The sequence below is a fragment of the Natator depressus genome, chromosome 5 (genome assembly GCF_965152275.1).
Source record: "Natator depressus isolate rNatDep1 chromosome 5, rNatDep2.hap1, whole genome shotgun sequence".
NCBI lineage: Eukaryota > Metazoa > Chordata > Testudines > Cheloniidae > Natator > Natator depressus.
The window spans coordinates 87,347,806-87,371,938 of record NC_134238.1 but is presented as its reverse complement, the minus strand read 5'-3'; the positions used below and the strand labels follow the sequence as shown (position 1 = coordinate 87,371,938).

Below are 24,133 nucleotides of genomic sequence, written 5' to 3'. Positions count from 1 at the left end.
GCTTATGGTTTCCTACATCCCAAACAGGGCTTCAATTTTTTTGTCAGTTAAAACCTGCTGCAAACTTCATACAGGGATAACAGGGGAGCGGGAGGGAAAGAGAGTGTCGGTTTCAGGATGTTTATAGTTCTTCCTATCCCTTCCACACAAAATGCTGTACATATGAAAAGTCTGGGTTAAAGGTCAAATCCCGCTAACCATTGGACAATATTAGGTATTTGGAGCTAACTTATTTCAGAACTGAGCAAAGAGGCAATAGAGGACCCCTTTTGTTTCATTTTAGGCCTGGAGTCTAATTTTCCTGGAACTTAATCCAACGTCAGCAAAGGAAGTATTACTGCAACTAGCATGTAACAAGAAGTTAATAAAGCAAAAGTAAAGCAGGACCATAATGTAAGCATGCACAGTAGTAAAACAGCAGATACACTGAAATGACCAAACATCAAACATCAACACGTTAAAAAAAATAAAATAAAAAAAGTCAAGAGATGCTTTACCTGACAATAAAATCAAACTCGGACCCTGCAAGCATTAACACTCCAAGCAGAGTAGATACGGCTCCATCCAACACTGGTGCAAACATGTGCTCCAATGCAAGGACAGCCCTGCGGTTCTTGTCTCCTATGGCGGTTAAAAATGCCTATAAAAAATAAACTCCATGTCATCATTTCTTTGTACACAGTCTTTCAAAACTCTCAGCCTCTCCCAAAGCATACAGGTTTCCTCCCCTTGCCCCAGCTAATTACTCCAATTTACAGTTTATTAAAATATCTTTGTGGCTGCCTAGAGTTCAAGACAAGGTCTGATTCTGCAGTCATTGTATACAGCTGCTACTGAAGTCATGGGAGTGGAGTGAGGATTGATTGCAGGGTCAGGGCCACAGCAATAATTTTCTGAAACAACCCCCGCCCCACCTCATAAGGATTTTCGTTTGTTGCTCTGTTTGCCTGTTTCCACCCACAAAGGATTTGTTTAATTTTGAAAGAACTTCTCCTGTAAAAATTATAAGACTACTCTTGCAGTTCTTACCTGGGCAAAACTCCCATTGATATCATGGGAATTCTGTGGTAGCAGGGACCACATGACTCGAATTATTATTTGTTGTGGACTTGGACGTGATCCTGCAACCTTTACTCACATGCATAGTAACACTGAATTCAGCATCCTATTAATAGGCTGTATCTTTCTGACACTTTTAAAGCAGAATTCTCCACTGATGTCAGTGGATCTCTCCATGTGGGCACAGGACCCCATGCTAGCAGATCTTTATGCACAATCAGCCCCTAACTGAATGAGATGACCAGGATTTGACCCAAAGTATTCAGTGGGTCTTCTCATATAAACAAGCACTACAGGACTATCCTCCTCTTATTCTTTTTAGTTATATTCCATCCTATGCAAATATATTTACAATTTTTACTACTTCAAAACCAAACAACTATACATCTGTTTCAGGGTTTTATCCTGCCACTCATCACTATAGTGATCTGAGCACCGATGTAATTTATAGAGAATCTATCCTCCTCCGCATGACTCCTCAGTAAGCAACTCACAGCATATAACATACTTCAGTACTCAAGATTTATAAGAATAACAGTGAACCATGGAAAACTAAGGTATCCAGGATTAGTACATTTTATATATACATGCTCAGCTATAGATAACAAATGGATTTCCATATACAGCACAGGATATGAGCTGATGTGTACTGGATAACTCACATGAGTCAGGGCTGTGGGATCAGACCCATAACATAGTAACAAAATATATGCACTGCACATGGATAGGTGTGTATTTAAAGGATACATAATACAATGAGTGCAGTGTTGATGCAGAATTTATTTGGAGGAATTTAAAAAAAAATGAGGTCACAGCTCATAATTGGCAGAGAAAAATTGAGCCACAAGTGGATTGTGAATTTGTCTTAAACAAGTACAATTAAATCCTGTATCAACACTATAAGCATTGCATATTTTGTTTATACAACACTGATGGGGTTATTTATATTCGGTTAGTTCTATGAATGCATTGGCCAGCAGTGCTGCTATAGTTTAACATCTATTAGGTGCTTTCATTGTAAAACACATTTTTGAAGGGTTTTATTTCCAATGTCAGTGTGGGGAAAAAAGAGGTTTTAAGTTTGCTGGGGACTGAAACTTTACCCACATGTGATTTTATTTAGGTAAAAATGTGACATAAATTAGTTTGGTTTCTCTCTCCACTTAGAACTGACAGCCAAGCGTTTTATAATTTTGTGTTCCAATTTTTGTTTATTTATTTATTTAAAATTTGTCATTTGTTTCCCTATAACATGCACCATCACTGAAACACTCACCATCCCACTACAAGCCTTAGCAGGCTGCTTTATCTCAACAAGCCTAAATATGCTTCCAGCTGCCTGTCCCTTTCTCCTTATATTACCCCTCATCCATAAGGCCCTCTTAAATCTACTCTCTCCACCCCCCGCCACTTAAAACTGAGGGCACCTCACAGTTCACTGCCATTGTGCACCTCAGCCTGCTGCACCCCTACCATGCTTCTGAGTTTCTAATCCTCAAAATTCCCCTCTAGTCCCTGCTGCCTTCTCACTCCCCCAGCAATCCCCTCAGCAGTTTGCATCTCCTCAAGCCAAGGTTCTCTTCTGTAGTTGTGGACCACATCTAATCCCCACCTCCATTCTCTCCAGTCTACTTCTCTTCCCCCTCTCATTCTTTGAGCCTACTGGATTCTGATGGTACTTTTGAAAAAACAAAAATATTAATGTATAGTTATAACCCTTCCTACAATAATTAAACTGGCCTGTCCAGGCTGATCCCTTTCTATTCTCTATAGTATTGTTTCACTCCATATGGATGGTGATTCTTAAATAATCTTCTCCTGAAAAATGTATGGGAATGACCCCGTGCTGAGTGTATGAAGAGCCTTCTCTGTATGTAACATTGGGAGTTGTGAAAACCAACCACTGTTGAGAACGTGTTGAAGAGGGGGGAGATCATCAGACACTGGGAATTAATTTAAATCACGTGTAATTTTGGATTAAGTAGCATGTAAACTTTTGAAATCCCGTATTTTCCAAATTCTAAGAAAAAAAATCTCATATGCTATTTTCAGCATTTCAATTTGCAAACAAGTTGTTTAATCAAAAGTTAGGGGTGTGTGTGTAGAAAATAAGGCTTACGATGGAAGTCTACATGCAACTCTAACACTAGAAATATCAAATTTCCATAACAAACCAAAATTTTCAAACTTCAACACCCAAAATTAGGCACTTTATTCCATATTTAGACACCTAAATAAATGGCCTGAATTTCAGTGATGCCAGCTGTCACTGGCTTAAACAGGAGATGCAGTTGCTTAGCACTTCAGAACATCAGGCCACTAATTTATTTGCCTAAATTTAGGAACCCAATTTGAAAATGTTTCCAACTGTGTTTATACATTCTCTCTCTCTCTCTCTCTCTCTCTGTGTTTCTTCTGCATTACTCTTCAGTCAATCAATGGGAGTTCTGCTTACCTATGGACTGCAGGACTGGGACCATTACTAACAACTAATATGTTCTGAAAGAAAGGCACCTAATGGGAGATTTTGAAAGGCAAGCACCCAACTACCATTGAATATTTATGGGAATGGTGCCTAACTGCCATTTGTGCCTACGAAAATCTCCCCCAAAGTATTAAATCTGCCATAATAGGCAGCATCTAGACACAACAAGGAGTGCATAGTTATGTACTGTTATAAGGTCCTCTGCAGCACTTAGAGACAAAAGAAAGGACCAAGATAGTGGTAGTATCGGAATGCTTGTCTACATTACCAGCTGGATCGATGGGCAGCGATCGAACCAATGGGGGTTGATTTATTGCGTCCACTGGAGCGAGAGGTGCAGGCGGAGTCAACGGGGGAATGTCAGCTGTCAACTCACCGCAGTGAAGACACCGCGGTGAGTAGATCTAAGTACGTCGACTTCAGCTACGTTATTCACATAGCTGAAGTTGCGTATCTTAGATCGATCCCCACCCCTAGTGTAGACCAGACCTTAGAGTGTGAAGGTCTTAATAGACCTTAACAGTTCTGCTTAGTACACGTATTGATACGGATCATAGAAATACCTACTGCATATTAACTGGAGACCCGTAAAATCATATTTAAAAGCACTTAAAAGTGCATTGTTGAATCCAATCTTATTTCATGCATCACTGACTTAACAGATGGTAACTATTCTTTCAAATCAATTATGGTCTATCAGGCAACAATCTAACTGGCACACTAACTCTTGTGCAGTGTTTGAGCTTGGTTGTCTTTTGAAAATCAGATCACTCATTTGGATAGCTAACTATGGATTTAGGAGCCTAACTTCAGGCTCCCTTTTTAAAAAATCTTGGAGAGATTTTCAAAATACTTTCAAAATGCTGCCTAATTTTACATACCAAAGCAACATGAACAGTGAATTCCACTCCTATGCCAACAGAAGCAATCAGGATGACCACAGGCACTGCACTCAGCTTTATTCCAATTAGACCCATCATGCCAAACAGCTCCACGGTCATCAGAGCCAGCACCACCACCTAAATGATTTCAAACAGCTGTTAGTAACTTCTTATGCTCTATATAAACGAAGGAAAGGACTTTCAAAACAATGTGGGACTAGCAAATGTAACCCTCACAGCACTCTTTCTCTCACCTTCCAAAGGCAAACTATTTTTCCTTATTTCATTGAATTCAATTGCAATGACCTGAAATGAGTCAGTTTAAAATTATTCCCCCAGGATCCAGTGGGCACAGCAACCATCAATTTTCTATTGGTTACCTCTTGTCAATACTATCTAAAACATAATTTATTATTCCTCCCTATCCCCATCCATCAGAATATAACTTTTCTGCTTTTTAACCCATTTCCCCAACAATATTCTCAAAAATTAAAGGAAGAGCCCTAAAAGTAGAAAAGCATCTTTTAAACAGCTGGTTTGGGTTCTTTCTGCAGAATTCATGGAGTAAGTGAAGATGACTCAAGGGCAGGTTTAAAGTCCGGAAGAAAGTGAATGCCATAATCAGCTGATGAGTGTCAGGTTACAGAGTGTCTCTTAGCTTTGAAGAAACTTGGGGGGATTGGCCTGGACAAAGCAAACAGTTAAATCTAAGGGAAAGCTTTTATTTTCTTTCATCTATCTTGTAAAAAAAATGGAGAGAGGTGGGGGGAAATCTGTGGAGTAGACTTAAAAGTTTCTGGAGCCAAAAATACACATTTTTAAAAGAGATGGCGGACTCTTTAAAATAAACCCCCTTTTCCAAGAAAAAATGTAAGTGCTACAATAAATGATTTTATAAGCTAATGAATCACGAATGATAACATAAATTGTTTGATTGAGTGCTATGAAAAATATTCTAGACTAAACATTTACCTTTTAACATACCTGTTGCACAAATGTACAGTACAAAAACTAGTGACTGCTCTGTGCTTTTCTACTTCTGGCATTTTATAAGCTATACAATAGTTTATGGAATTTAAACACAGGAACATCATCATTCAATTTAACATGAATGTTTATTGCAAGGAATTCATGAAGGAGTATTCTGTATCATTTATAATTTTACTGCTCTTTCTCCTTAAAGACATACACTCCTTTCTCAGTGTGTATTGCACAACTGTTCACCTAGCCATACACCCTTCTTATCCTTCTAAGATTCACATCCAGAAGTTAGTACAGCAATTTAGTGTTTATGGGCAAGATGTAGAAATAAGAAACCGCCATGAAAAATAATTTTGTTTGATTTAAAAACAAACAAACTTGGGGGTGTGAGGAACGTAGAATTTTTTAATAGCTACTTAAAAATTCCAATTTTCCTCCGTGCTTCATTTCTCATGTTCATGAGTATCTGAGCAGGGGCAAACGTTTAGTTATGTTTATAAAAAAACTTTAAAGCTACTAGAGTGTGGTCAAAAGATTAAGGTTATTAAGGGTTATACCTTTACCATGAACCCTACCCCCTCAAGTTGAATAAATATATCATGAATGATGCAATATACATACTCCACCAGAGGCCCAGACATAAACAAAACCTTTCTGACTGCAGCAAGAGCTAGGCTGAAAGGAATTTGCCTTTAACAAAGACCCTTATAATAAACTTACAATGATCCCAGCCGTCCAGGGGTTCAGGAGAAAGAGGGCACACACCAGAAATGTGCAAGCCAGAACCACGCTAATAGACAAGAGAAGCCAGTGACGAAGCCCAATGTATTGTTCCCAAAAAAGAAATGGGTATCCATTTGGGTAGCTGGGGACCCCAAGACTGGTGTAGTTGTTACAGATAGCTCTCACTTTTTCAATAGCTTCCACAAAGTCAGCAGTTTCACGCAATCCATTGAGGTAGAAAGGAAACTGAGCATATTCAATGGGCTCAGCTGCTGGAACTAGGAGAAAGACGATAATGTTTAAATACGGATTGTAGAGGAAGAAAAAACAATATGCAGAGAAATAAATATGATTAAAGCACTTTGTTTTCTATGGAAAAGTGTTAAATATGAGTCACAAATTAATGACTTTGTTGAAACTCCAGAACTTCTGTGGCAACTTTAAAACAGGTGACTATATTTCACACCTTGCAGTGTAATTCAATGATTACACTGTACATCATACTCAAGACCAGCTTGATGATATTATTTAATGTAAATGGGTATCTAATATTATATTAGAATTACTGTGGCACATATCACTTTATTGTCTGTCCACAGTACACTGTATGTAATGTAAAATAAATAAAAGAGCAACCTTCTCAAACACTTCTCCCTATATTTTGTTTGAAAGAAGATGAGTTTCAAATAAAACTGTGTTACTCCAGTTTTATGCTGGTGTAACTCCTGTGAAGTCAACATATATTTATCTAAAATCACTGGAATTAAACTGCTTCTAAACTAGATTTATGCAGTGGTGAATCAGGCCTTTTTATTTTGTAATACTTCAGCTGTTTATTTTAAAAGCCACTATCCATTAAAAAAAAAAAGTAAAAAACCCCTAACAGTAGGGGCTTATTGAGGAAATACATAACATTTTATCCTTTAATGATCTGACAAACTTAAATTTTCCATGCTTCTTTTTGAACGTAATGCTAAGTCTACTGTAATACCAAAAGAAAAAAAGAGCCTTCCACAACAAGCATTTAGTTACTGCTGCTGTGTGTTCCAGACCCTGCAGGGTCATTCAGTTGACTTGCTAAACATGATTTGCCCTATTATAATCTCAACTATAAATTTTCATTAAGACAAGACTTGGCTGACTGCCACAAAGCTCTAGGGTTCGGATACAGTGAAGCACAACTTGCTTGTTATCCAATCACATTTCCAAGAGAATCAATCCTCTCCTTCCCCTTCCACCCCTCAGTTACCAACTAGCAATCCACCCAATAAATCCAGTGTAAAAGCTAAGAAAATCAACTCGGGATTACCATTCATAATGTAAAAAGGTGAATGGGGGCAGGTGGAAAGGAAGGATGACACTCTCTTACACTGACTTCTCCCCTACCCAAACAGCTTTAGCACAGTACAGGTATGGGTGGCTTATATGAATGACCTAACTTGCAAAAAATTTCTTCCACACTAGGGTGACAAATTTAGGATAAACATGATATCATTTTCAATGATGAAACTCTGGAATGGCAAAGGCAGAATGTTATGCACTCTGAAGGTTTCCCTTGCATACAAAATTAACAAGCAGTGTTAAAAAGAAATGTCTAATGCAAGTTTTAGAGCTTAGATATAAACTATTATACAACTAATTATTCAACATGACAAAGTCCTGCAGTGGTACCACATTATACTATATTACACAACTGCATCTGTCTCCTGAGCTTTTAAAGTAACACAATATATTGTTCCGTTTATGCTTCTGAGACCTGTACAGTGTCAAGTAACTAGAGAGTTACTGGGCCTTTAAGGAAGGGGTGAGGCACTTATATAAACTATAAGACATTAAGATTAAACGTTACTTACTTCTCAGCCTTGTTTCTGGCATATAGTCTGCTTTGTCATGGACCCATTCTGGACGGTGAGGCCGGATGTTGGCTTGAGAGGCAGCGTAGGCCACGGGGTCATTGCTAACCCAGGCTGTCAGGTAGATGTAGAAAGCATTTGGGTTAATGATTCCATCTGCATCCACCAGACGCTGTTTAGTCAACTGCAAAATGGAAAGATTAGAAGCCTTTCAGAAAGGAGTTTTGCTTTCAGAGCTCTTGCTGCAAAGCTTTAAACAAAAAAACTGGAACATGCAACACACATTCAGAATCATTTTTTGTGAGTGTGACTTCACATTAAGTGACTAAACAGACTATTGTTTGAGAGTGAGCAAATATCTAAATATCTGTATTGAACTTTAGAAAAGTGTTTTGTTTTATTTTGTGAAAAGCATATAATATTTATTATAAACATTAAACCAGCAGATGGTTCCAGAATAGACTGAACCAATTAAATCTGAATTCTAAGAGACTGTCTACAGCCAAGGGGGAAAAATGACCAAGTTGGAGAAACATATTTAAAGGAGGGGGGAAAAAAAATCTGGCAAGAGTCCCTATAAACGTCTGTGTGCAGTTAACCTCTGTTGTTAACACTGAAGGAAATGCCACCCAGTAAATGGAGGAGAGCTATAAAAATAAAACAACATCTGTATAAATTTTGCTAACACTTGCCTCCTATGACCTATGTATTCAGAAAATGCCAAGCGCCAAGAAAGTAGACGAGTGCACTGTGCGGCTTGGGTCATTGTGGGCAAATGTTTTTGTGGGGTAAACAGCAGTGGTGTATTTCCAGGGTTTTGTAGCCAAATACTACCCAGCCAGAGGATGTCTTGGATGAAAAACATTATGATGTTTTTGTTTTGTTTAGTTTATTTTAAATTCTGGACTGACTCCAGTTTCAGGTCTTTTTAATGAAATGAAAAACAACAGTGACAGCAGTTTAAAAAAAAAAAAAGCTGGATTCCAAAGATCTGGATTCAATTAATCCACAGGATATGCAACAACGATATGTCTTCAAGCTGTCTTTGGAATTGCACAGTACAGCTCACAGCCCCTGTGGGTGCACGACACTTTTCTCCCTCCCAGGCACAGGAAATTATATCAGAAGCTATGGTCCAATCACATTTGTTCCATGATGTACCTGGTACATACTACCGAACAAAACTACTTGGGCATCTCACTTAAGTTTCCTCTTCAACTCCCTTCTTTTGCTTAATTCCTAACTCAAACTCCTGTTCGACTTGACAGCATGCTGCTGTAAAGCACTGTGTTTTATACACCATAGTAACTTTGAACAATGTACTCCGTAAATCTGTCACCTTTAATGCCAACAAAAAAAGGAAGACAATAAACAGAGCTGCCGGGAAGATCATTAGAGTGACTATTTTCTGCCTGAAAGCACAGAAAGTCAGCTATAGTTCTGAGAGAAGAGAACCTAGGCTACTACTGTATTTTTTTCTGAACCGCCTTTTAAAAGTATAATTTTAATATAAACAGTCAAAAACACCAGGCTTTGTCTTCCAAATGGGATCATAATAAAAATCTTCAAATACAACTGTATGCTATTATGTACTATATAAAAAGGAGCTCTGTGTTCAGGTTGCTTAATGAGGTGTAATTCCCAGCTCACATAGACGTACTCATGCTATCTCTGCTCAAGCTAGTGCACTAAAAATAGCAGTGTATCCGAGGCATTACAGACAGCAGCTTGGGCTAGCCATCCAAGTATGTACCCAGGGAGTCAAAGTGGTACATACTTGGGTGACTAGCCCAGGCTCCTGCCCATGCTACCTTCTATTTTTAGCATGCTGGCTTGAGTACAGCTAGCGTGGGTATGTCTATGAGAGCGGGGAATCACACTTCCCAGCTCAAATGTCGATGTGCCCTTAACTCATGATAGTGCAGGAGTAGTATAGTTGGGGTTGCCAATTTTGGTTGCATGTATTCTTGGAGGTTTTATCACATGACATAATCTTTAATTAAAGATTACTCTTTAATTCCTGGAGACTCCAGGACAATCCTGGAGGGCTGGCAGCCCTCACTATAGTATATGATGGCTCCAATACCCTTTCACCCACCCCTCCTAAAAAATATCTCTTAAAAATGTGCCTTTCCATTCAAACTGTTGGGAGCAAATTGAGTAGTTGGGTATCTACATTTTAAGATTTCTATTCACCAGTGAAAAAAACAAAATAGACAGAGGACGACCTTATATTACTGATTCTTCACATACTTGAGTGGAGTTGCACCTGATTTACACCAAAGTCAATGGCGTTCAAACTGATGTAAAATTGGAGAAGAATCAAGCCATGTAAAGCTCAAGCCTGCCTTCATATACAAGGATGCAACTCCTATTGTGTTCAATGGGAACTGAGCTCATGCATTTAAGAGCAGAACTGGACTCAAAAAATATTAAGTATGCACCACCTAGTATTTCATAAAGATAGACATTTGTGATGATTGCTTCTGAATATTACAGAATGCAGCCTCAATCCTGCAGCATTACTCCCATGAGTAATCCCACTGAAGCAAGCGATGCTAATCATGTGTGTGAGAACTGCAGGATCGGCTTTGTAAACTCAACAGATACCGGAAAAAAAAACTAAGTAATCCCCATTTCTTCTACACCTCCCACTAGTTTGTGCATTTCCACATAAACAGGTATGGTCACAGTGACATACGGGACAGTACCTGGCTGATGTCGATGGGTTTATCGCGGTTGCCTGTTTGCACCAGAAGTTTGTAGGCCAGGACAGCATCATCAGATCCATTTTTGTAATTGTTGTATGTGATTTTCCCAGTTTCCCAATCGCTGTCAAATGCATCTTGAAGACCTACAGTGAGTTGGGAAAGGGGTGGAAAGATTAAACATGCAGAGTAAGAAACCACTCTTTAAATAAATTACAGTTGGGAGAAACAAAAGTAATTACTCTTTTTACATATATACCTATTTTGGGCCAGCCTGTAGCCTCCCTAATGAAACTGCAGGAGACGTAAACCCACCCCCAGTCTCATGCTCACTGCGTGGCTGTGTTAGGACTCTCCCCACATTGTGGCTGGAGTGCAGATGCACAGAGTACAAGCTAGACAGAGTCTGCTACGATCCCTCCCCCTCCGTGAAGGGGGTGGCAAGAAGGAGGAGCCTTGGCTTTTGGAGCTGGCCAGCAGAGCTGAGCTCATGAGAGTGGGTAAGTAACCTGCACTCAGAAAAGAGCTGTAGTAACCCACTACCCCCAGGAGTGAGTGGGGAGCTGGGAAGGCATTATGACTTCCAGTCACAATTCCTTCTCCTGGTGGCATAGCTAAACATTGTCCCATTCACAGGGCTAGGAGTTAGGTCCGAGCACTCAGTTTGCAAACCAAAAGAAGAGGATTCACAGAGGTCTTTATTAATAAACTACAGTTGTGCAATGCTAATATTTTTTAAAAATGTGTATCTCCATGCTTTGCAACCCCTTGCCCCTACACATTACTGAAATCTTACCCTACGCTGAATGGGGCCAAAACAGAAACTCCATTGACTACCATGGAGTTAAATCAGGGAGGAATTTAATCCATTATCTAAAAAGAAACATTCCCCATACTGCTCCTGCCCTCGCTCCCTCCCTCCCCCCGCCTTCATGAGCTGCTGGCCAAGCACATTAGCTCTTTCATTAACTGTCTTGTGCTACTGCAGAGCGCTAAAGCAATAGGTTCTATGATAGAACCAGAAATTCCACTGCAAGGGGGAAAATAAAACCACACTCAAACTTTCAACTTCAAACAACAACTCAGCTGCTTCTTGAGCACAGCATGAGTGAACATGGTTTTGTCAATTTGTTCCATCTGTTCAACTTGTGTAGCTAATACAAGTCGTGGGATCTGCTGCCAGCATGTGTAAAGATCACAGCCAACACCTATTCACTCTCAACTGTTATTTTCCTCTTTGCCACCCTTTCAGGGTGGGGTGGGGGAATAGCTCACAGCACAAATTTGGATCAGATTTAGAACAGGAAGCCACAGGCCAGTGCAAGGAGGCTCTTTGAGAACAGATGACAAACCGCATGTCCTGGGAAGGGAAGGAAAAGCACCGACCCACCTCACAGCTGCCCTGAGAGGCTGTAATCAAAACCATCATTACAGAACTGATAGGTTAGCTACAGCTGTAAAGAGATAAGAGTGCTGGAAGAGAAAACATGACCTAAATGACACACAGCCTTAGGGCCTGAGTGCTCATTCACCTTTACAAATGCTTACCCCTCCGCTGGAAAGTTGCCTCCCTTGCAGACCTCCATAATCATACTCCCCCCTTCCCTCACTAAAGCCAACAGGTTCAGAACAAAGTAATAAAGCAAACCTTCTAAACCCAGCTCAGACAGTACTCCAGCCCCTTGCCCAGAACATTTAACACCAGAGACTCTAACATCATCTAAGTGACTCCAAAGCATGCAATATGAAAGCTCTGCTTGTTGGGCACTCGGAGTGGGCAAGACATAACTTAGGAAGTGGAAAAATACAAATCGTTCCTTCCTGAACACAGGTTTTTCCATTAAAACCTTCTATGAAATGGTTATAAGCACCAGTTGTGTTATCAGAATAGTAATGTAAAAGAGCACATTGGGAGTTAAAGGAGAGCTATTCAAGAAGAACATGGGAGAGGAGGAGAGACCACCAAAGAAAAGACTGACTCGTAAGTTACGATAAACATGACTTTCCTTGGTAAAGTGAGCATAAGATGCTATACTAAACAGACAATATTTGGGGCCAGAGTTTTCAGACTAATATACACTTCATACAAAGGGGACAACTAGATACACAAATAATCAGAATTAGCCAAATGCATTCAAAATTACTCAACTTGTGCTTGCAAATTCAGTATACAACTGTGCATAGATTTTACATAACTAACCTGCGTGAAAATCTAGTCTTTTTTGCCTCCTTTTATACTTAAAAAAAAAAAAAGGATCTTTGCCACAAACTCCAAATCCATTTTGAATATTTTATGACTTAGATGGCTTATTCCCTTTATGCTGTTACTGAAATAGGCACGAGTACCAGCACCAGTTTCTTATTATTGAACTGGTACATTGCTGAGATCTAGAGATGTCAGAAAGAGTACCTAAGAAATCCCCTTTAGGTGTGTATAACTTCTTAATGATTTCAAAATTGCTTCAACTTACAGACCACCAAAAATACCACGACACTTTTAAATAAATAAAAGTTTTGAATTCAAAGGAAAATGTCTTCAGTATGGGTAGGTCACACCAACATTTAAGCTACACATTACAAGTACAACCAAAAAACAAGTATGTTTTAAAAATAATTGTGATCAGCAAAATCTTTTGGAACGGAAAGATAAAGCAACATGGTGGTGCCTTTCTTTGGCAAAGCTATACAAATGAAGGAATTTTTTAAAATGGCATATGCAGGAACATAGGAACATAAAATTTGTCACATGAAGCAGTGACCTATGCTTGATGTTTCACACAAGGAAGGTGAACCCCCTCCCTCCAGAGTGCATCTGGCCAATTTTGCCATACTGTACGTGAGATGTTGGGGATGAGGGAATGAATTCCTTCCTGACCCACGCAAACAGCAGGCACTGTGAAGCACAGGGTATGATTACCCTTTGGAAAACAAGTGTAATTATAAGTCAATCGGGGAATATAAATTACCTCATTTACATCCAGTTACTTATATACACAAAGTTCACATTTCCAGTTCTAAATGAAATTATTAAAACGTTAATTCTTTCCTTGATATTTTCAGGTAAAAGAGAAAATGCTTGCATTACTGAAAATCAAGGAGCAAGACAACATTTTAAAAGATTTTGTGGAAGACGGAAGCCATATAACTCCACTGAAAATAAATCAGTGGGAGTCTTGCATGGCTAGCGCCAAGCATAATACTTTGATAAAAAATGCTGCTATTCACATACTATTGTTACCTACCAAATCCACCATGCAAAAATTTAAGTGCCTGAGGGCCATATTCAGCCTGCAATCTGTGCATTGACTTCCTAGTCAAGTCTATGGGAATTATCGCTGTAGTTCAAGCACCTGAAATGACCTTAGTTTGCCATTAGAAAGATCATATCATGTTCTCTAACATCCAATCACTTCATTCTCATACAATTCCACCAGCTCTCCATTCATTCCCCGATCCAGTTTAAAACTGTCCCTCTTCCTTGTTTTTAAAAAGCTGAACAGACCTGTTCCAGCCAGCTTCACTGGCCTTTGCTCTCTTTTTACTTCCTTTCCATTCCACTCACTTAGTCTTGGATTTAGCTAGCACAATATAAGAATTAGGTATTATTATCATTACTATCTGCTCCTTCACATAATTGCATTACTACAAGTGTGAGAGCTTTCTCTAGTATAGGTCTTAGATCCCTCTCCTTCACCAACACTCCATAATCTTAAAACATCTCTTCTCCTTTGCCTATACTCCTTAATGTTTTTCTCCTTCTATTTTAATCTACACAATATAGTTGTTTTACATTAGTTGTACAGCTCTTCCTTCTAAATGTCAAATGATAGTCACATTTATGACCCAAAAAGAACAAGAGTTCATCAGGGTTGAGGTTTTTGCCAAATCACAGGTTTGGGGAACCTGCTTATTCCACCCTAGTGTTTTTTTGTTTTGTTTTTTGGTTAAATGTGTCATGCAAGTTACATCTATTATCTCAAAAGTGTGTGAGTTACACATACATCCACCGCCTATAAAGAGCTACCATATGATTGCAAGGGCGCAAGGGAAGGGTGGATAATGTGGTGTGCAGGGCTTGCTCAGTTTTGGCGTGAGTGTAGAGGTAGTGGCTTTGCAAAAAGGAGGTGTGGCTTGGGCCAAATCCCTTGCTCAGTATTATCCTCCCAGCAGCAGAGTGAAAAAATGGAGCAAAACGAAACCACTCTTGAACATGGAACCAGAGCAGTTATTGGTGCTGGTGTGCAGTCTTCGAGAAACTCTGAGTCCCTGTGGGATGCAGCTGTGATTACCGTAAGATTCATTTGTCATATAGATGTCAGATTCACAATAAGCATATAGTGGAATCTTTAAGCACTGGGATATGGAGTGTGTGGTGTTCTGGTGTAAATAAATGTGGAGAGACAGATTTGTCTCTGAAAGAATCAGGTACCTGTAATGGGTATGATGACTGATTACCTTACTGTGTCACTGAAAAACAAGCTGGGTTAGGTAATATCTTTTATTGGACCAACTCCTCTTGGTGAAAGAGACAAATTTTTGAGTTACACACAGCTGTTCTTCAGACCTAGCGTTTACCACACAACACTGCCAGCAGCAATCTTGCCCTCATTCCAAACTTACCACTAGCACTGCACGCTGAGCATCAGCACAAACTTGAAGACACAGAAATAATTTCTACAATAAACACCCTCCCCTCAAGCTAATTACTCATGCCACATCTCTTTATTCTGTGTACAGGAAATTATCTGCATGTCCGTATCATTGCGAAACATGCAAAAAAGGGGACACCCCACAACTGCCTGTATTTCTTTCTGTTGTTACCTACAAATTGCTTTATGTAAAAAAACAGTAGCAGAAACAAATCTCAGTTGAATACCAGCATATAATAAGTGTATTTGGAAAAGCAGGTTAAAAACTATTGCCGTTTCTTCTCCTGCAACTAAATGCGCTTCTGAGCAAAGTATTCCAAGCAAAACTTTCAATAAATGAATGTAACAGAAGACTGATGAATGAATCCCAAACTTAAAAAACAAAACAAAACTAAAGCTCCTCTCAGCCTCCCTATATATTAAATACAACAGGGAGCTTGATCATTTTTGGACTGCAGGCCACCCAACATATTCATCATGCTGCCCAACATATCCACAGAAGGAAAAAAAAAAAAACAACCAAACAAAAATACTGGCACTTTTACGCACATGTTTCTTAGGAATTACTGGCTACATTAGGAGTCTGTAAACAGTTATGGAAAAATTTAGACTGTCTCCATAGGTCAGCACAATTTAGTTTTTCAATTGACTAATACTTCCTAAAAGTCTTTCCAACATAAAGATGGGAGAGGGAGAGATGCATTTCTAGGCAGAATTTGATGACCCAAACTAAGAAATGTTCGATTTTCTGAAATGTTACTGTTTGTTTTCAGTACTAAAGAATAAATGGTTTCAGAATTAATTACTATAATAATACTACGCACTTGGCCCCTGATCCAACAAAGCACTTAAGTAACATGCTTAACTTTAAGCATGTGAATAGTCCCAACTGAAGCCAACAGGATGGCTCATGTACTTGAAATTAGGTCTGCGTTAAAGACACAGGCACAAAAAGATATCAAACCCCTCTATTAGCCATTCAGCAATTTTCTTACCTTGCAACCAGTCTCGAAAGTAGTGCAACCACATTTTGGGAAGCTGCTTATTTTCCTCCATCAAAACATATGTCACATTGCTGAAACTTTTGTGAAGGTCATAAAGTAAGTGCTGGATGTTGGGGTAGTCTGCTTTCTGTGTCACTATATACATGTTGTAGAAGGAGAAGTACTTGAATTGTGCAGCAATAAAGTCATATTCTCGGGTTTCCCGTGGTACAATGTCTGTGAGATCCAGTCCATCTCTCACCCGGGTAGTACCGTAAAGACTGACACCAAGTAAACCCAGGAAAAGGAAAATAACCACAACCTGCAATAGAAAATGGAAATGCAGCAAGTCCTACGTTTCTAAAGAAAACATGCTGCTTAGGGCACACTAGAGGAATTACTTTGAAATTTACTTTTTTAGTATCATGCTTTTAACCCCTACACATGGTGCACCCCTTCGAATTCCTACTATAGTCAATGGGAGTTGGACCATGCTCTATACATTTTAAAGGGAACAAAAGTTAGAAATCTACTTTTAACTTATTTTCACTGTTTACAAACTTATATTACAGATGCCAGCGTCTCCCTTTACTCAAAATCTCTGTAATAAAAATACTGTCACTTGACACATTAGTAAACTGAAAGTCTTCAAGTCTGAAATTAGTGCTAAGATTTTAGAGTTCATTTAAGAATAAATATTCTAAAAGGAATCTCTGTTGGCAGTGTAATTTGCCAAGCTCTAATGAGGTAACTCATATTGCTCCAAAGCACAAAAGTCCTTTCCTCTTGGGCAAGGGAGGAATATGTATTTTTGTGACATGGATGTGCATTTTGCAGGTTACCTTGGCTTTTGGTTTTAGCAGGAATGGAGCGTAATGCTTTTCGGCAAAAGATGAGAGTGTCCATTTAGTACAGGGTGGCTCAAGACAATGCATGTTCGAGTCTGAAAACTGGGAAAGCAAATCCCTTGTTGAGCTTGTGCTTTCTGGGCTCTGGCAGCTGAGGTTATCCTGTGTCACTGTGACCGGCTGCACAGATATTTCTGAGCGAGGCTCTGCTGTGGTGTAGTACACCTGGGTATGAGGGTCATATTCTGTGCGCAGCTGCACTGTAGACTGCATTGTAATCTGAGTTTCGTGTGCAAAACTGTGACTGCTGTAGGGTGGTGGAGGGCTGTAGCGAGTGTTATCATTATCTGCATATGCTTGAGGCTCAATCTGAATCACTCTGCTAGTACATGGACTGAAAGAGAAGAGACAAACATCCATTTACACTCACATACATTTTCATTTTAATCAGACTAGACAGGGTAGTCTTTATCCATGTACAACTAATAGTTTTTTACACTTTAGTTATATATAATTTTTTATGAAGGTTTTGTTTTGCACTTTAAGGAAACATTTTGCTAAACATGGGTGAAAAGAAGGTGCCTACATAAATACATGTGTATCTCTTGTGCCTACATAAAACAAAAACAAGATACCAACGTTTGTGTGAAGAAACTAGCATTTGTTCACACACGCCAGTTAATTACACATGCAAATCAGGTAGCTAGGCATGTAGTTCCACAATTTGCATATACCGACATGGATTTGGGTTTGCATCTGCTGTAACCATAGTAAAGATTAAACTATTCAGAAGAGTAGAATGTAAATACACAATGAACTGAGTTCTCTTTTTAGAACTATTCAAGGTTATAATTTCAAATCAATCAGCTGTTAAACATTTGGGCCTTGTCATTGGGGACAGTTTGAAAATACTTGCCATATGCTGACTGCATGTTGTAAAAAATGAAGTAAGCATAAGTTAAGATTAACTTCCAGGTCGGAAGGGCAACATAAGACAAAATTACAGAAGTATTCTCTTCAAGCACTCAGTTTTAGAGTATCCTATACAACACTTTGCAGCTATCTAGTTTACAAGGACAAAGATGGACCTCACATAATCAAAAACAAACTTTTTTTTCTTTAAGTGTGGGGAGAAAATAAACATAGTATCAAGCATTGATAATAGAACAACAGTATCAGAAACTTTTCATTGAAGTTACATAAATGCTACAAAAAAAGATTTTCAGAATGCTGCCTGCCAAAACAAAGCAAAATTGCATAGGCCCAGATTCTGATCTATGTTTTGTGCCACTCAGATGGGGTAGTAAATGGCAACTGTGGATGCTTGGAATCTCTGAAAATCAAACTCAAAAATGGAGGACCCAAAGTTAGTGAAAACTTCCCCAACATCACATACTGAATCTATGGCAAAGCCAGGAATAGAACCTAAGCTCTGGGTTCACAGTCCCTTGCTTCAACCACTCCCTGTACCTTGAAAACAAAGCTAGAGATGACATGGCATGTTCTCCCTTTTATAAAAAGGTTAAATTGTGTCTGGCCTTAGGGTGTGCAAAGGGGAGAGGATGCAAGGTGCCTTCTCCTCTGTGCACAAACCAACTGCAACGGGTGGGGAACTGTAGTCAGTGCTTCAGATTAGCTCCCCCAGTGACCAGGGGCACTGAAAGCCATTGAACAAAACTGTATACCTTGAAAATGATGGCGGTCGTGCATTCAGTTGCTATTATTACTTCAAGCCAGGGGTGCTGATGTACTGCAAGAACCTCCAAGTTCCAGCGCCCCTGACAGTGACTCTAGCCTTGCCATGGGTTCTGCTTCATAAGCATTTGCCACAAAGCTGGCTCAGTGCATGCGGGGGGTAGGGAGGGGGACAGAGTTCATGCCAAACCCATTTCCTGGATGGTGGAGCTGATGCTGCAGCCCCATCACTGAGGCCTTGTTTACACTATGAGAGTTACAGCAGCATAACTATGGTGCTGCCGCTGTGCCTCTGTCACCTCATAGTGTTAACCCTCACTGCAGCAATAGAAGGGATTCTTCCACTGCTGTAGTAACTCCACCTCCCTGAGTGACAGAAGCTAGGCTGATGCTAGGAAGAATGCTTCCGTTGACCCTGCCAAGCCTACCGCAGGGTTTTAGGTCAGCTCAGCTGTGGTGCTCAGGGATATGGATTTGGCACACCCATGAGAGCCATAGCTATGTCACCCTAAGTTTTATGTGTAGACCAGGCCTAATTCTGTCCAAATCTGTGCTGCTCTGGCATGGTCCTCTTAGCACCTCTCCCAGCCCTACAAAGAGCGGGACCCTTAAGTCATTTCCCAATTCTAAACTTTTGGAAGATTTTTTTTCTGTAATGTTGAAAGGTTTCTATGTATAACAGTAATAATTATATAGAGCTGACAATAACTTTAAGTACAAGTGATGGGGGCCCTCACATTTTGGCCTGTCCCCGAAACACCCAAAGTGGAATTAACTCTTCTTCCTCCCGCCCCCTTCTTTGGGATCCTACAAAAATCATAAAAACAGTGAACTAAACACTTGTGGATATTCTCAAAGCATGGGTCCGCTACAAACTTCTGGAAAGTTATGCTCCAAAGAGTAAAATGAGTGTGTGTGGTACAGTTTATATGGTACAGAGAGAGCACTGTTTATTGTTTTACATCTACTCAGGCAGACAACCAAGATAGCAAACATGCTTCACCTGTTAGCAATAAAACCATGCTGACAACATGCTGCTATGGGCTTGATCCTGCAGTCCTGAAGCATGCAAAACTCCTGCTCACTGCAATGGGAACTATTCACACAGAAGGGCTGCTGTCAGAGCCCCAAGTGTTCATCACAAGGAGATTGTTTGACACAAAGTAACCCTCCCAGACAGCCTCACCTTGTAAAGCAGCAGAATATATCCAATCTCCTGTCCTCCCGACGGTAAAGGTCCATGCTTAGAATAGCAGGAAAAATTAGCAGAACCATGGCAAAGTTGAATACCACAACAACAGCAGCCTAGAAACCAAGCGGAGGTAAAGAGATGTCATCACTAAGCTTCATGCTTTTAGGACACAGGCTTTAAAAAGCTTACAAACTCCTTTCAATCCCAGCATGTCTATCCATTTGTCATGTCAGCTCACGAGTACATTCAGACTTTAGCCTGGGGGGCTGAAAGAGGTATTTTTACATTCCTATTTCATTGTGGTGAGTCAACTGTATTTAATTAAAGTCTGTAATATTAAATTTTATATTGTTCTTATGTATGTCCACCAAGACATGGTGATGGACATATTTTTAAAACTGAAAAAAAATAAATACAATAAATTATATTTTTGTGAGAGAATTTGTATTATTGCAGTTTTAATAATGCAGAAAGAAAAAAAAATACCCTTGGGTTAAAACTGTAGCTATCAATGTGAAGATTATGAAGTCATTTAGCTACCACTATAACATTACAGAATAGTGTTAAATCAATAATGGAAAAAGCTCTAATGAGTTTTAATGAAACTTTAAACTTTAATTAAAATGCTATATGTAGTAATGGACTACACATTTGATGTAATTAGCTAAATTCCAGCTATAAAAACCAGAGTAATATTTCAGGATTATTTATAGAACTCCCCCACTCAAGTTTAATAGAGTTTGATTAATGAGCCAACTTTATTAAAATAACTATTTAAAATGGAACAAGGATATTAAATATTAACTTTAAAGTGAAAAATGAAATTCAAATCTCAACTGTTCCCCTATGCATGGTATATACACACAGAGGGTGCAGCACATATTATTGTTATTTATTTGTTCTGTAGTAGTGTTCAGGAGATCTGCCATGGACCAGAATCCAATTGTATTAGGTGCTGTCCAACACAGAACAAAAAGTTGGACCCTGCCCCACAGAGCTGACAATCTACAATCATGAAATGATAAGTGACACGAACAATGGGATTCCTTCACCCGATTAGAGGGTAAAGAGTAAATTAAAATACACATCCAAAATCATTCTCTAAAACACATATTAAATACCATGAATGACCACAAAAGATACCATGAATAATGGAAGGTCTGGGGGCGGGGGTGGAAGAATAGCATGTAGAGAAAGAAGAAATTTAGCCAGAAAACAAAACCTCATTTCAAATTCAAATGAGCAAAATGTTCAAAATTATTTTGGGAAAAAAAACAAAAATCAACAAAAAACTACGTTTAACTCTTTGGGTATGATCTAAGTTACCAACGACATATACGAAGCATGTTACCCTACCGTGGCTCAGTGTGTGTGGTTCAATCTAAGGAAATGGCATAAACAGATGACATGTTCTTGTCTGCCTTCCCCCCAAGTAACTTCTGAGTTATATGCAATTCTGGCCCAAATTTTCAAAAACGGTCACTAACTGAATTTCTCGGGTTTTGAGTGCCCAAATTGCTACACCTTTGGCCTGATGATTTTCAGAAGGGTGAGGACTTAATACTCCAAAAGAAGTCAATGGGTGCTTCCGGTGCTCAGCACGTCTGAAAATCACACTCCATGTGTCTCAAAACTGGTAACCCAGAATCTGTGGCATCCAAAATTAATATCCAGTTTTGAAAATGTAGCCCGTATCATGTGGCCTTGGACAAGGTAATTTTGACTTTTTCTGTGCCTCCTCTGCAAAACCAGAGTAATAAACCTCCCAATGGTGTTAGGAGGATTAGTTAGTGCTTGCACAGTACTCTGAAGTTGTAAAACACAAATTATTATTACAACTTTCTGAGAATGACAGAACCACTAGTGTAAACATTTTCTGGTTATGTTAAACCTAAAATTGTATATATACTGTACTTTAAAGCAGTTTATGCTTCTCCTCCTTTTTATATTAAGATCATTAACCTGATTAAAGGAAGATTTTCATACCACTGATCTGACTGGAGATGTTACTATTGATAGAGTTTCTTTAGCATTAAAAAGGCTGGTTAGCATTTAACCAACACTTGAATATTTCAGGGAAAAGATCCGAGGACCATTCCATGATTTATAAATACCCACACACAAAGGTATGTAAGGTCATAGCCAGGACTGGAAAATTAAGTGATTTCCTTTTGATCCTTTCTAGAATGAATTGAATCTGTCAGGAAAACAAGCTGCTGCTTTAGCAGGGGAGGTATTTACTGAGCCTACTTTGCAGAAGTTTTTTTTTTAAATTATTATTATTCTGCTAAGTCAATCATAGTTGAAGTATCTATAAAGCATGAATAATTAGTTCAGTTAAAGTAAGAGCCTCTGTCAACCTTCCTCCAAACTTTTTGAGATTTTTGTAGATCAGTCAAGCCTTGCTCCCAATTTCCCAATATAGTCCCTAATTTTTCCAGCATCAAAAAAACCTTCTAACTGGACCCCCAGCTTCATAGACACCACCCTTCCCAACAGTTCCAGACACAGCCCTTACCTTACTGGATTCCATTGTGGGTACCAACAACCCTTGGGTCCCAGCTGCTTTTGGGCTCTATAGTTAAAATTGCACTGGGATTTGTACTTCATATTCTAGTGGGTAAATTTAGTCTCCACATTAAACATAACTACTCTTCCTAGGACTACTGAATTCTCCATAATGCAATTTTGGTCACAGGTATACTGACTTTGCCAAAAAAAATTTTTTTTAAAACAATCCTTTTGTGAAATTTCCTACAGTCTCATAGTTTTATGGACTCCTCTAGCTGAAGGATCTCAGTCCTTACAAACTCCAGACTTACTCACCCACTCACACAGACAGAATGACATCTCAGGTATAGGATAGTTTTTAATTTTTAAAATGAAATACATCAAGAGTTGTTCTCCCTATCAATCTTAACTCATCATCTCATCAAAGAGAAGCCAACGGAACTGATACAGCCTATTTCCCTGAATCTCCAGATCAGCTCCTAACATATATCCCTGCCTCTGGGGACCCAGAGAAGCAAAAAGAGCAGGAGACTTGTGGGGAGGGGGCTTGAGTAGGATGAGAATCAGGGTTAGAGGGTGGGGTCTGCAGTGAGAGGAGGGGAGACTGAGGAAGAGCAGAGTTTCTATGTGCCGATGTATCAGGACCTCAAAGGCTCCTCTCAGTGCTACTGTTTGTTATGGAGGTTTGGTGTCTGGGTTGAGTGATGTTTGGGTATTGAGGCATGTGAACAACTTGGGCCTTCACTGACAATTTCCTTGATTTGTAGTGATTATATCAATAGGAACTGCACCTTAACTCTAAGTCTGTAGAATATAGCCCCAGACTACAGGGAATCTGAAATCAGCAGCCACAAGACCCAGCAGAAGTCTGGGAGTGTGAAGAGCCTCATGCTTCCCTCTTGAAAAGTCAACATAAGTTCTGGGATTAGTCCTAGAGAGAGAAGTAGGTGAGGCCTCGTTGGGGGGTGTGGGATGAAGGGGCTCTCTAAAGGGTGAGCATCAAACACACTCCAAGAATTTGGCTGCTTTCTCTGAACCAAACTTAAACATTTTAGTAATCTGCTGCTTTAAAATCTGGTGGCTGCTGCTGCATCTGTTAACTGAAATAAGAGAATGGAAGTCTGTGCTGGAGTCACTGAGGGAGAAGCTAGCAAGGCTGGTAGGTTGGGGCCCTGCCCAAGGTATGTGCTAGTCTTTGCCATTTCTGGCAGACCACCCAAGGAGAGTGGGTGTGCTGCACAGCCAGAGGTGATGAGCAGATGAGGAGGCCTCTCACAAAGACTTCCACCTTATTGCTGCCTATCTGCAACTCTCTTCTGATAGCATATATGACTTGGATTCTCTCCCTCCCCTCCCACCCCAGCTTCACTTTTGCTCCTTAAATCCTCATGACAGGAGCAGAGAAAGTTTAAGGAGATGGAAAAGAGGAGGGGGAAAGCCTTTTCAGTGTTACTCCACAGAGTAAGATAATGAATGTATTTAACAACTTACATTCTCTCTCTCAATAAAGCATGGGTATCTCTTTCAGCTACATAGTATGTTGTGTATTATGAAAAAAATCCCAC

General features: G+C 39.5%; 1 protein-coding gene across 3 annotated transcripts in view; it reads right to left on the bottom strand.

Annotated features, from left to right (window-relative positions):
* The window catches only part of PTCH1 (patched 1), an 84,193-nt gene that overhangs the window by 8,944 nt on the left and 51,116 nt on the right, over window positions 1-24,133 (bottom strand). For all 3 annotated transcript variants that reach the window (XM_074953151.1, XM_074953148.1, XM_074953149.1), the window contains 8 exons: window positions 20,052-20,170; window positions 17,165-17,564; window positions 16,335-16,644; window positions 10,694-10,836; window positions 7,983-8,166; window positions 6,127-6,407; window positions 4,426-4,563; window positions 498-640 (listed from right to left, as the gene is read on the bottom strand). In XM_074953151.1, coding sequence (XP_074809252.1) covers window positions 498-640; window positions 4,426-4,563; window positions 6,127-6,407; window positions 7,983-8,166; window positions 10,694-10,836; window positions 16,335-16,644; window positions 17,165-17,564; window positions 20,052-20,170 — 1,718 coding nt within the window. The remainder of the gene's footprint in view (window positions 1-497; window positions 641-4,425; window positions 4,564-6,126; window positions 6,408-7,982; window positions 8,167-10,693; window positions 10,837-16,334; window positions 16,645-17,164; window positions 17,565-20,051; window positions 20,171-24,133) is intronic.